We start from the raw sequence: 13751 nt of genomic DNA on the forward strand, positions 1-13751 counted from the left end.
TCCATCTTTGGTCCCCTTCCGTGGCATCTTAAAGCGTAATCCCTCAGATTCACTGGGAGGGATTGTCGGCTGCCTGAGGGCTTGTAGTTCCCAGGTCACACAGGCTGAACTCACTGCCCTTGCAAGAGAGGGGCCCGGGGCAGAGCCACCTGGGGACTCAAACCTGTGTGGTGGGTGCTGGAAGCCCCTTGCTAGGGAGTTCTCTCTGTGTATGTGAGTGATGAGAGGTGCGGGCTGCCAGACACTGAAGATCACAGAATAGGTCTTTTCCCACCAGACGGGCTTCTGGTTTACCTGGCCGGGGGAGGGTACGTTAAAGTCCTGGGGATGTTTAGTCTGGACAAGAAAACTCTTAGGTCAGCCTACAGCTTCCCCTGTGCGAAAGACTCAGCTGATCCTCTGCATCCCCAAGGAGCCTGCAGAGCCAGGACAAGGGGGTGAGCATGACAGAAAGATGCATTTTGGTTCAATATAAAGACCCTTTAAAGATTTAGGTAGTGAGCTCACTGCTCCCACGAGTATTTAAGCAGATGCTAGGTGATGATTTGTAGGAAGAATTCCTGTATTTAGTGAGAACTTAGACAAGATACCATCGTAAAGCCTCTATTAGCCTCAAGATATTATGGCCGTATAATCCTAGACTTCTCTCTTTCTGCCTTCTATGGTTTTGGAATCTAGAACCCAAGTTCCTAGAGTGGTAAAAGTTGAAGACTTTGGCTCTCTAGAATTCTAATTCTGGGATCTCAAGACTCCAGAATTTGAAGACTTGAGGATGATTCTCTAAGTCTCAGATTTTCAGATAAGGAATCTGTGATATGAAAGGGAAAAAGAGGAAGGGGCGGGTCTGACTTGTTGGGATCCACTTCTGCCCCGTTGGGTATCAAACCGACTCGCCTCTGTGTACATGCACGTGTGAGTGTGTGACACAAGCATGCAAGGCTGCAGAAAGTTTTGCACATAAAGGCAGAATGCCCCACCAGTCAGAGGCTGTCACAGAGATAATTATAGTCCCCAAACAGAGCTGGCGACTCCAGGTAGCCATAGCGACCATTAGGTAACGCCTGTTCTGTTGTAGAGATGTAAGGACAAACAGTCGATTCCTTCCTATTAAGCTTAAATGGTAAAACTTAAGAGGTTTGTCAACTTCAAAGCCGCAGGTTTTCATGAGCATTCCACCTAATGGGGTGCCTGCCAAGGGGTGACAGCTTCATATTAAACACTTTGGCATTAGTAATGAGTCGATGAGTTTTCAAATACTCAGGTTGTCCCCAAATAACTCAGGGGGCTGGAGATGGGAGAGGAGCAGTAGATTCAGGTTTGAGTTGCAGCTCTGCTCCAAATCTTTGTTTCCTTACAGCCGGGTGGGATAATAATCTGCCCTGCCCTGTCCTGCAGGCCACACTGCTGGTGACCAGACGTAAGTGACCAGAAAGAGGAGCTGAAGCTGCTGAGGGTGTGAACAGACCCTCTCAGAGGTGCCCTCCTTTTTGATCCTACGCCTGGCACGGAGTAGGCATTTGCTTGTTCTTTCTGAGCCTCATTTTTCCACAGCTGTAAAATGGGGCGATGCTCACTACCTGGCAGGGCCACTGTGAAGATTAGATATAGTCCTGCCCAAGGAGGTACGTCGTAAACTGTAGCATCCTCTGTCATTCCGTGTTGATCATAGCACCAGATAAACTATACTGGAAGTTTATTTCTCTTACTTATCTCCCCAAGGATACTGGGAGTTTCTTGAACACAGGGAAGGGTTTCACTTGGTTTTGTTGTCCTCAGCATGTGGCAGTTTCCGACACACAGTAGGGACTCTATAACTGTGTGTTGGATGAATGGATGGACAGACGGTAGATGATGAATGGTTGGGTGGGTGGGTGGATGGGTGATGGATGATGGGTGGGTGAGTAGATGGAAGGATGGAGGCATGGATCATGGATGGATCATGGATGGATGGATGATAAATGGATATAAAAGACCAATCACCCTCACTTACTTTCCTTGCAAGGTCGTCCATCTTTTTTTATTCAATGATCATTTATTCAATTCAAACCTGGTACCATGTGAGGTCTAGTGGGCACGCAGATGAATAAGACAGAGCCCCTGCCCACATGAACATCAAAATAAGGTGTTCAGGAGCATAAACTCAGGGGCCCAGCTTTCTGGGTTCAAATTCCAGCTCTTCCATAGACTAGCTGTGCGACCATGACACATTCTCCTAACTTCCGCTCGATTGCATGGGGCTAATGTCAGTATCTATCAGATAGGGCTGTTGAGGGAATTCAATGAGCTACCGAACGTGAAGTGCTTGGAGGAGGGTCTGGCACCCAGCAAAGACTCTGGATCGGCTGTCCTTATACTAACGGAGGAGCTGGAATGGAAGTGAGGAAAACCGTGCAGTGAGGTACGCAATACAACAGGACCACACGTAAACAAACGGAAGGAGAAAGCAATGAATTGTGCCTTGAGGGGGGCGCAGCAAGCAAAATGTTTCAGACGGAACTATCTGAGCAAGGCCACGAAGCCAGGAGTTTACCAGGCGAAGTGGGAAAAACTCAGACTTAGAGAGGTTATGGATTTGCCTGGGTTCGCCCAGCTCAAGTGGGAAACCATCTAGACTTCTGGCCACTTGTTACTTCTGGCTGGGTGAGGGGCATTCTGACAAAGTGAGCAGAATGAAGATAAGGAGACTCTCGGGGCCAGGACTGCCCCTGGGCCAGCCTGGGCACCTGCTGCCCAAGCTTAGAAACATGACGGCTCCTCTTGGAATGGCTGACCGCAGGGAGAGTTGGGTTTCAGGCTGCTGGCATCGGCCTTGGCGGTGCCCTTTCTGTTGGCTTCTGAGACTTCAGACAGTGGCCCGACCTCCTCCCTACTCTTTCCACACACACAACCGCCCCCACCTCCCCATGGCCTGAATTGTCCTACCTCCCCACAATGGCACCTGCCCCAAAATAGCTTCCATGTGAGGGCTGGAGAAAGGAAAAGATTAGACCCCTGCACGAAGGGGGAGGGGAAACGAGCGAGCTGTCAAGTGATCTGTGTCAAGCATCGGGGGAGATATAAAATCCCTTTGGGGCCGGGCGGCCTCAAACCCCAGCTGTCAGGGTCAGGACACCCAGTGAGCCCACACTTGCTCTACCTGTTTTCTGCAGACCACACCATGGGGCTCAGCGATGGAGAATGGCAGTTGGTGCTGAACGTCTGGGGCAAGGTGGAGGCTGACATCCCGGGCCACGGGCAAGAGGTCCTCATCAGGTAAAAGGAAGAGATGCCATTGTCCCTGTCATCTCCTTCTCAAAGATCAAGTGTGTTTGCCTGCAAGGTGGGACTTGTGTCCCAGGGTTGACCAGCTGGCTGTGTTCGTTGAGTTTGTTAACACCCCCGTTTGATTCTCCTTTGCTTTTAATTGTCGAGGATTGGAGTCGAGAGAGGAAAGGGGATCCATCTCACACCTATGTCAGCATCTGGGAGAAGCTTTATGATCAAACCCTGAATGCCTAGAACCCAAGAGGAATTATAGTCAGAGTTTACAAGGACCCGAAAGACCTTATTCAGCTGCCTCACTTATTGGATGAGGACAAAAAAAAAAAAACGAGAAAGGACCGATGTCCCCAGACTCATAAGTCTGTTAAAGTCTGTAAAGTGTCAAGGCTAAGACCTGGCCTTCAAGATGAGACATGGCTTTGCCACTGAGCAGCTACGTGATCTTTGGGGAGGTACGCGACCTCTCTGAGTCTCAATTTCCTCTCTCTAGACAATGGGGGGACATCCGAATATATATATATTATAGAGTAGAAGTGAGAATTTAGTAAGATGATGCAGTAAGGGGCCCGGCACAGTTCTTGGCAGACGGTGAGTTCCAGTAGACGTTAGTAACTGTTATAAATGAAACCCAGCCAGGTGACCTTTAAAGTATTATAATTAGAAAACAGATGACAAAGGCCCTTTAGTAACTTTTGACATTGAGTATGTCTTGAATTTGAGAGCTCAGAGTGGTGTGGTCTCCAAACACATCTTGCTTTCTATAGCAAGGGATTCCAGAAGAAACCAAAAAAAAAAAATTCCAAGTTTTGTAAATAGAGGATGGCTTGCGGCTCACACGTAGAATTTTCCCATCGCCCTCCGCCCCAAATGGTGGTCGACACTCCTCTTCTCCTGGCCCCTTCTCTCATGCTCCCGGCTAGTGCGGGTCAGATCCCTAATGGGGTGTATGTAAATCAACATTGCTGCAGCTGAGAGGAAGGGGCCAGGGAATGCCGCGGGTGAATGTCCTTCGTGCTTGAATTTACAAATGAGTTTCTCCTTCTTTCTGAGTGGGTTTTCCTGTCCCACTCACATGCCCTTTTGGTCTCCTCTGGTTTCACCCATTTCCAGCTCCCACGTCTGGGGAGGGTAGTTGGTCCTGCCAGCCCCGCTATCCAGATGTTGAGCCCTTGGTGATCCATGCTAGAAACACCAGAAGAAGGATGGTCAGGTTCTCTGTTGACCCTAAAGGGGATCTCGGGGCATTTTCTTATGTCTTTCTGCTCCTGTCTCTGTCATCTGGTTGCTGGGGCTGCAAAAGGTCCTGTTCAATTAGACAGAAGCTCCCTGCGAGTGGACGTCAACTCTTCAGCCACCCGTTTGCTGTGTGACCTTGGACAAGTCACTGTTCCTCTCTGGGTCTTATTTACCTATTTGAGGAGTGACGAGATTATCTGCCTTGGTCTCTGAGATCCTTCCTGCTCCCAGGCTTGGCATGCTCCAAATTCACAAGCCTCCCGTTTTTGGAGAGGAGGCAGGTGGTAAGGGTGGGAGACCCGTTTGCAGAGTAGAGGTCTTTCCAAGATAATCTGGGGTTGCCAGCCCCAAGACGCTGTTGCATGTTTGGAAGGAGACTTGGGGTATTATGTCATCAGGGGAAATATTTCCTCCCTTCCCAGGGTGGATCAGAGAGACTGCCAGGGGCCAGGAGCCAAGGACAAGATGTGATGCCTAAGGCTGCTGGCCCTTTAAGGCCCCGGAAGGCCCAATGCCCTATCATGTCTTAGGCTGTAGGACGTGCAGAGACCATGACAACTGGTTCTGCCTTCTCAGTGTTGGGGATATGGAGACGGGGAGGAGAGAGGATGCTAATTCCCAGGGCCAACGCCTCTGTGGGGCCTAGCCTCCTGGTTCTGCTCCAGATAATGAACTTGGGCTTTCTTACTGACCTTCAAAAGGTCATTTTTTTTCTTATGCTCTGATTATAAACAAGGGCAGTTCGGTTCAGCTGCACCTGTTAATAAAATACTGAGGCTTCACTGCAAGTACATGATCATAAAGTTCTAAAAGATAAAAGCTGGAAGGACAGTTGGAGAATCTGGTTCCAGGAGTGAGGGCTGCTGAGTGGGCTCTAGGTTCCTGCCTTGCCTTCTCTTGCCTAAACCTTTTCCGTTTTAATTTTGCCTTTGAACAAAAGATTTCAAGGCCATGAAAATTTGAAAATCACTGCTGGTGGCCAGTACTCCTCATGGTACAGGGAGGAAACATGGCCCACAAGTCTCAGGCAGCCAACGGCAGCTACAGGCAGAACTGAGAATTCCTGATCCTAATGATTTTGCTGCTGGTGCTGCTGAAGGTGGTGACAAGAGATGGAGGTGATGATGGAGGTGATGATGTGGATGATGGAGGCGATGATGGAGGTGATGATGTGTATGATGGAGGTGATGGGGGTGATGATGGAGGTGATGATGGAGGTGATGATGGGGGTGATGATGGAGGTGATGATGGAGGTGATGATGGAGGTGATGATGGGGGTGATGATGGAGGTGATGGAGGTGATAATGGAGGTGATGATGGAGGTGATGATGTGCATGATGGAGGCGATGATGGAGGTGATGACGTGTATGCTGGAGGTGATGATGAAGGTGATGATGGAGGTGATGAGGGAGGTGATGGGGTGATGATGGAGGTGATGATGGAGGCTATGATGGAGGTGATGATGTATATGATGGAGGCAATGATGGAGGTGATGATGGAGGTGATGGAGGTGATGATGGAGGTGATGATAAAGGTGATGATGGGGGTGATGATGGAGGTGATGATATGTATGATGGAGGTGATGAGGGAGATGATGGAGGTGATGATGTGGATGATGGAGGTGATGATGAGGATAGAGACTGGTGATGGCGAGGATAGAAACACAGGTGATGATGAGGATGGAGGTGATGTTGATGATGATAGTAATGATAAGGATAATTATGGTAACGATGAGAATGATGATGGTGATGATGAGGATGATGATGGAGATAACGATGGTGGAAGAAATGATAATGAGGAAGAGGAAGACAGCAAATATTTATACAGTACACACTGATTGCCAGGCCCTGTGTTATGTGTTTCACATACACTAACTCATTTAAGCTTCGTAACAACCTTATGAGGTAGATATTATTTATTATCACGCTTAACAGGAAGGTTAAATAACTTGCCCAAAGTCACGCAGCTGGAATTCACATCTAGGCAGCTTGGATGCATCGCGTCTGCTCCTAGCCACAATGCCGTATTGCCCCACGATCTTGGCACAGTGGTGGTAAGTTCCTATCCTCGCTCTGGTTCTTTGGTTCTAGAGCCAAGAAGGATTTTTGCAGGTCTGAGAGAGTCCCCAGTCTTCTGTGTGGGTGTCCGACTGGTGTCAGTTCACAGGACAGCTGGGAAATGCCCTTCTTTCTCTCCGGCTTGCTTGCAGACCTGTGATAAACTAGGCAAGTCGATGGTAGGATTGGACATGAAAAACACAAGGCAACAACTAGAGATGAAACACTAGAGAAAATGCCTTCACCCATTTCCCCAGGGGGAGGGGCTTCGTTGGCTTCTTGTTGGGGTTGCTGCCGTCAGGAAAATCCTGGCATGGCCTTCTGTGGCTGCCCTGGAGACTCTCAGCTGTAGGACTTGAGGCCTAGAGAGGGTGGCAGTGTGTAGAGGTGATGATGGGCACCAATTAGCCCAATTTTCCTGCACCGTTTAAAATAAATCTGGGCTCCCTCTGAGGCTGACCGGTGCTTAGAGTAAAGGGTGAGGCGGGAGTCAAGCCTTAGAATTTGGAGGCTGGGAAATCAGTTAGACCAACCCTCTGGGTTTTACAGAGGGGTGGACCAAGGCCCAGAGAGGTTGAGTGGCCTCTTTAATGTCACGCAGCACATTGGAGACAGACCTAGGGCCAGAATTCAGCTTCTGTAATTCTCAGTTCCATGTTTTTTCCCCAGATACCCTGGGGACCCCCAAAGTGTCTGAGGTCCCTGGCTTCCTTGGGTCCCAGGTCCTGGGCCCCATTCTGCTCCAGATAGTCTCTTTCCAATGTCCTGACCTCGGGCCTTCGTCTGTGGGTGCTTGGTCTCGCATCTGTCAGGCAAGAGTTCAAGGGATCATTGTTGTCCAATAATAATAGCCAGGAACTCAGGGACCCTTAGGTAAAAGTACCAGAGATGAGCTGTCAGTCATACACATGGCTTGGCCAGGGCCCCAGAGTGAGGGGGTGACATTGGGCATGGCTGTGGACAGCCCTGGGTGTTCTGGGGAAGCTCCCGGGGCAGGGACTTCTCTGTCCATACTATATGGTACATGCTTGTGTGTGTGTGTGTCTGTGTGTGTGTGCATGTGAGTACAGCTGTGTGCTACACTTATGCAAACTGGAATGTGTCCACAGTCAAGTTTAAGGATGTTGCAGAGCCAGAAACCTATGAAACAGGAACCTTCCAAGGTACTGAAGTCATTAGACAGCCCGGGCAGACAGGGTCCCTCCTGCAAACATTTCAGGGTGCAACCCTAGGGAGATAGCATTAGTTATGAAACCGTCCAATGCTGGGTTTGTGTCTGGGCTCTGCCACCAAGCGGTCACGTCACCCAGAGCTAGTCGCCTACTGCTGTGGTCTTCTGTTGGCCCAAAAGTGAAATGGAGAAAAATCACTTCCACCGAGGGGTCAGGTATGACTCCCAGTAACCAACATCCACCTTTTCACAGCAGGAGAGACCAAGGCCCAAGGCTGAAGATGGCTGCTCAGGATTGTGGGCAGAGTCCCCTGCAGCCAACTCACTTGGTCCCTGGCAGGAGTGGAGACCTGGTCTTTAGCACGTAGCTCCCACCAGGGGCCCAGCATTCATACCGTGAGGGATCTGGCAGGTGCAGGTACTCAGAGCTTGGGCCCAACATAACTGAGAGCTCTCTGAGCCTGAGAGCTGTTCTGGAGGGGGAGGGCTCACACAGGTAGTAGTGAGCCTCCTGTAGCTGGAGGTATTCCAGCAGCCCAAGGATGATCCCCAGGCAGAAAGCTGCAGGGAGGGTTCCCTGGGATGGGCTATGTTTTCAGTCACTCAGACCCGATTTCGGCTCCGGCTCTTCTGCACACCAGCCTTGTAATATCGAGCTAGAATCCACACCTCTGAGCCGCTGTTCCCTCATCTGTAAAGTGGGGGAGAATATGACCCTGATGAAAATGTAGGTACAGAACCTGGCACGGGTTCCAGATGGGACCTGGCAGGTGCTCAGCAAATCCAGGGTCCTTGGGCCCCCATCTCTGCTCCACCCTTGATGCTTCTCTGTCATCGACATTCCAAGCAACTTAGAGAAAATGAGGCCAGGGTGCGATGCAGAGATGTCTTTCTTTCCTGCCTCTCACAGAACCAATGAAGAGGAGGGAGATGACAAAAATAACGACAGCATTTATGTAGCACTTACTGTGTGGTGCTCAGAATACATGATCTGTTTAATCCCCACAGCACTTCTATAGGTAGAGACTAGTTACCTCTCTGCCTTGAATGAGGAGGCTGAGACCCGGAGGGGTGAAGTGAATTGCCCAAGGTCACACAGCTGGGAAGCAGGGCAGCCCGGACTTGCACTGGAGTCCGGCCACCTCCGTGTTCCTGCATCTGACTCCAGCCCTCCTTGTGTCCACAGGCTCTTTAAGGGTCACCCTGAGACCTTGGAGAAGTTTGACAAGTTCAAGCACCTGAAGTCAGAGGACGAGATGAAGGCTTCCGAGGACCTGAAGAAGCATGGTGCCACCGTGCTCACCGCCCTGGGGGGCATCCTCAAGAAGAAGGGGCAGCATGAGGCGGAGCTGAAGCCCCTGGCCCAGTCACACGCCACCAAGCACAAGATCCCCGTCAAGTACCTGGAGGTGGGAGGCAGGGCCAGGGGCAGATGGGAGGACGGGAGGATGGGAAGAGAGGCCTCGAAGGGATGAGATTTGGGTTCAAGTCTCAGCTCAGCCACTAACTTGCTGGGTGGCCTATGTCACTGGTCTTTGCACCTCAGTCTACTCATCTGCAAAGTGGGCTGTTACCCACTTTGCCTTCCTCCTGGATCATTGAGATTAAATATATTTCTCCCCCAAATTAGTGTCGTTACCGAGGAAGAAGGGGAGAGTGGACATTGGGTGCGAACCTGCATTCTCTCCATGAGTAGGTACCCTTGTCCTACCCACTCAACAGATGAGGAAACTGAGGCACAGAGAGGTTAAGTACAACCTGCATTCTCTCCATGAGTAGGTCCCCTTGTCCTACCCACTCAGCGGACGAGGAAACTGAGGCACAGAGAGGTTAAGTAGCTCATCCATGATCATAGAGGTAGCAAAAGGCAGAGCCAGGATTCAAAGGAGGTCTGTTTTCCTGCAGAACCCCAGCTCCTAAGCCCTGTGCCATGCAGGACTCACGTGGAGGGAGCTTGGCAGCTGAAGCTCAGTCCTGGGGTCGGGGTGACTAGCAGGCTGGCTCTACTGGTTCCGGCATCTTTACAGATGAAGAAGCAGAGCCTTAGGTGTCCTAGGCATAAGGAACTGGCTTGAACATATTCTGATGGGCTGAGAAATTGTGTGGCTGCGGGGAGCCTGAACTTCAGGTCCCATCTCTATAACCAGTGGGAGGAGGAGCACTAGGGATCTGGGGTACAAAGGGCTGTATGGATAGTGCATCCCCTGGGGATGGGAGCAGCAGGTAGGCTGGTGCAGAAATGAGGATTAGGGCGATGGTGATAGCTACCCGTTAGGATGGTTCATGGTATGCATTTGCCTGGGTCACCACATGGAGTTCTCAAAATGACTCCGCGAGGCTAGAAATCTCATTCGGTGTCTTCCTCTCTCATGAAAGAAGTTCAGGGAGTCAGTTCAGAGCTGGAGTGAGAGCCCCGTTGTCACCGGAGATGCAGGTTCCTTCTGTACTGCCATCCTCGGCATGGGGCGTCCTTCTCAAAGTTGACTCGTGGTCTAAAATGGCTGCTAGAGGTCCAGCCATCTGGTCCATATTCCAAACAGGAAACAGGAGAAAAGACAGAAAGTCTCTTGTTTCAGGAGTCCCAGAAATCTTATTCGACAATTTTGTTTATACTTCATTGGCTAGAAGTTAGTGACCAGACCACACCTACATGCACGGGAAGCTGGGAAGTGTAGTCTGTTGCTATGCCAGATGCCATTAGTGTTCTGCTACCAGGGAAGATGGAGAACATGGACATTGGGGCAGGCAGTGAGCAGTCTCTGCCCCAGACAGGTACTTTGAAAAAAATTTCCATTTTATAGATTTGGAAACGGAGGGCTCAGAGAGGTTACGCAGCTTGCCCCAGGTCGCACAGCTAATAAGCCAGGAAGTACAGCTCCATCTGTGGTATTCTGGAACCCAAACTCTTCATCTCTTGTGACACAATATCTCCCATTAGCCACCACCACCACCCCCCTCTTCAGCCTCGCCTCCTGCCCCCTACCTCCCTGCCCCCCAGCACTTCAGTCACATGCAAACAGTCCTGCTTGCCCAGGCCACCCAACACCGCAGCCGGGAGGAGCCGGTCCTGCCTTGGAGATTCCGTGCCTGCAGCAGGCCCCGCCCTCCCCATTGCTCTTGGCAAATCCCTGGCCATCACCCTCGCTCAAAAGCCACCTCCTCTGCACAAGGCAGTCAGCTGCTCCATCGCCCGCCCTCCCCCCAGCAAAGGCACTTGACCCTCGTCCTGTCATGGCACCCGCCCGGCTGTGTTATAATTTATCTCTTTACCCAGCTGTCCACTGATGGGACCTGTGCTCCTCAAGGGCAGAGCCTGGCTCTCTCCCATTGCCGAAGCCCAGTGGCATGCGGTGAGCTCACGATCCAACTGGAATGACCGATCCCCTCTTTAGGGACGAGGAAACTGAGGCTGAGAGAGAGAAAACAATGTAGCCAAGAAAACAGCACCAGCTAGTGGCATAGAGCCCAGGTCTGCATAAACCAGTGTAATTTACTGCAAATGATTAAGACAGAGCCTCGTGCCTGCCGGTCCCCTCACCTAGGAAGCTCCTTCCACACTCTTCATAAGACATCGCTCCTCCTCTGCTGGGCCTGAGGGGCTGCAAAGGGGCTGGACGCGAAGGGCAACTGTCTTTTCTCGTTCGTCCAGCTGCCCCATCCCACGATTTTCTAGATATTAGTAGCTCTGCCACGGACTCAGGAAAGGCTGAGTCGAGGGGCCCAGTGGGGTCATCGAAGCCCCCCCTTTTTAAAGGTGAAGTCATACATGGGGGTCAGGGCAGAGCTGGGCCTGGAACTCGGGTCTCCCAAGTTCTCCAAGGACAAGGCTGGCTCCACAGCACCTGTCCCCGCAGTCTGTTTTGTTGCATTTATGACACTGAAGGTGAACTTCACATATGTCCCCAAGTGGAGGCCCGGAGGTAGGTGTTGGTGGTTTCTGAGCCAAATGGCGTTGACTGGGTGTGGACGCTCGTGCTTTCTGAGGTGTCCCTCAGCACATTGTTTCCCACCCCTGCTTTTGGTCACCGCACCCCCAGGCGCCCTGAGATAATGGGAAAACCCGACTGCAGTGCAGTCGCCGGCTTTGCCCCTGGCTCTGGCAGTCAGCGGTTCGTAATCCCCTGGGTGCGAAGCTCCGGCTCCGCTGGCCACTTGCTACGTGAACTGTGTCTGGCCACCTCTTCGTCTGGGGCACTGTAAACAGCACCCCACCGACCAGCGTTGCGGCTGGCGTCAAATCTTGATTAACCGTGGAGAAAGAGCAGCAGCATCTTCCATGCACGAGAGCTTCCTGCTCTGAAGCTGCCCTGTGCCATCTTCCTGGTAATGACATTGTGGGCGCAAAGGCGACGGTGGCAGTGAGGCCGGCGGGAGACGGGACTGTCCTGGGGGCGGGCCGCAGGCCTGGCTCCTCGCCTCTCCCTCTCTCCCTCCCTCCCGCCAATGTTTCTGAGTACCAGCGCCGTACCTGGCACAGAAACTATGACACTCTGCACCTTGCTCTCCTCCCCCCAACGCCCGCGATAGGCTGTTTAAAACAATAACCATCCTAGGCCACTAAATGCAGACATTAAATACATGCAAATGGAAATCATTTCTTTCTAGATTTCCTGACCGCCAAATCCTGGGTAAAATCATGGAATGTGAGCATTTCCTTTCCTTCCACCACCCCCATGGCGGCTGTGCCCGCAGCTCCTGCCCGGCTGTGGCTGGGCCCTCCTCCTAGAACGAGCTGAGGAGGGGAGTGGGTGGCTGGTCCACCTGGCCACGGGATCCTGGGCCCATGGCTTAACTTTTCCTCACCTGTACCGAGATGGGTCTCAGGCTTCCCATCTGTCTGTCTCGTGGGTCGTGGGGATTACAGAGGCTGCTGTACAGAGACCACTCAGAAGCACCTAGAAAGTAATCAGCTCTCCATAAATGGCCCCGGGAGCAAAAGGAGACGGGACTCGGTCTCATTCCCACCTGGCTCCTGGCGAGTCCTGGCCCAGTGACCTCCTCCCCTCTCCTCTTCCCCCGCAGTTCATCTCGGAAGTCATCATCCAGGTCCTGCAGAGCAAGCACCCCGGGGACTTTGGTGCCGATGCCCAGGGAGCCATGAAGAAGGCCCTGGAGCTGTTCCGGAACGACATCGCTGCCAAGTACAAGGAGCTGGGGTTCCAGGGCTAGGCCCCCGACGCCCCGCCCCCATCCTCCTGGGCCCCGGGCTGCAGGGGGGCGTGGGCACCGAATCTCACGTAGCCGCCTATGTAGAGTTTGCTTCTGAGTGTCTGCTTCGTTTATGAGAGGTGGCTGGGAGAGGCGGAGGGTCTTCGGAGTGGGGTGTTCAAGGTGGCTTCGCTCCCTATGGAGAGGCATCAGCTTGGGAACAGAGAGAAGCACGATGGCGTTTAGGTCGCTGTGGCCTGTAGCGTTTGAGTCACACTGAATCCTCCTCTCGTCTGAATCCCAACCCAGTTCCTTCCCACCCCCAAACTGACCCACACCTGCACCCTCACCTTTAACCCCCGATCCAGGCTGCAAACTCAGCCCCAGTCACAGTAATTCTCTGATTCATCACTCGCTCCTTGAAGACAGCAGAATGTCCCTTTGCAATGGGAAGGAGGTCCGGGAAGGGCGGGACAGCCACACCCAGCCCAAGGGAGGCGTAGGGAGTCGGGAACAGGAGTGTGCCCTCTCCGCTGAGGGAGTGACTCCCCTGGCTCTAATAAAACATCTGCAACATCATGGTCTCTGCCTGGCGTTTTTCGTCCCCTGGAGCAAGTGAAGGGAGAAGTGGGAAGGTGGACAACAGAACTGAGTGAGTAAAGCGGCTCGTTGGGAGGAGGAGGGGATGGAGAGGGCTGGAGGGAGCCTCGATGGGGAGCCACCTTCCTTAGGCCACTACTCTGTGGCAGGGACAATGCTGGGCCCAGAGAATGGAGGGGAGTGCCTCGTCCTGCGGGGGAAGTGGGCCGGTTGACAGACCCCTGTCATGTGCAGTGACCAGTGCCCGGAGCAGGGGCACAGAACCAGGGGCAGACGGT

At 52.2% G+C, this 13751-nt stretch overlaps 1 protein-coding gene across 17 annotated transcripts in view; it reads left to right on the forward strand.

The window, feature by feature from the left end:
* Positions 1-13452, forward strand: part of MB (myoglobin) — an 18922-nt gene extending 5470 nt beyond the window's left edge. For 11 of the 17 annotated variants that reach the window (XM_015591531.2, XM_025048698.1, XM_025048699.1 and 8 more), the window contains 3 exons: positions 3150-3252; positions 8912-9134; positions 12748-13452. In XM_015591531.2, coding sequence (XP_015447017.1) covers positions 3150-3252; positions 8912-9134; positions 12748-12894 — 473 coding nt within the window. In that variant the 3' untranslated portion in view covers positions 12895-13452. Of the gene's footprint in view, positions 1-1395; positions 1510-1553; positions 2399-3149; positions 3253-8911; positions 9135-12747 lie in introns of those variants that run through there. The other 6 variants (XM_025048703.1, XM_015591534.1, XM_025048701.1 and 3 more) reach the window with 3 other exon arrangements.
* The last annotated feature ends 299 nt before the right edge of the window (positions 13453-13751 follow it).

This window comes from Pteropus alecto, unplaced genomic scaffold (genome assembly GCF_000325575.1).
Source record: "Pteropus alecto unplaced genomic scaffold, ASM32557v1 scaffold94, whole genome shotgun sequence".
Lineage (NCBI taxonomy): Eukaryota > Metazoa > Chordata > Mammalia > Chiroptera > Pteropodidae > Pteropus > Pteropus alecto.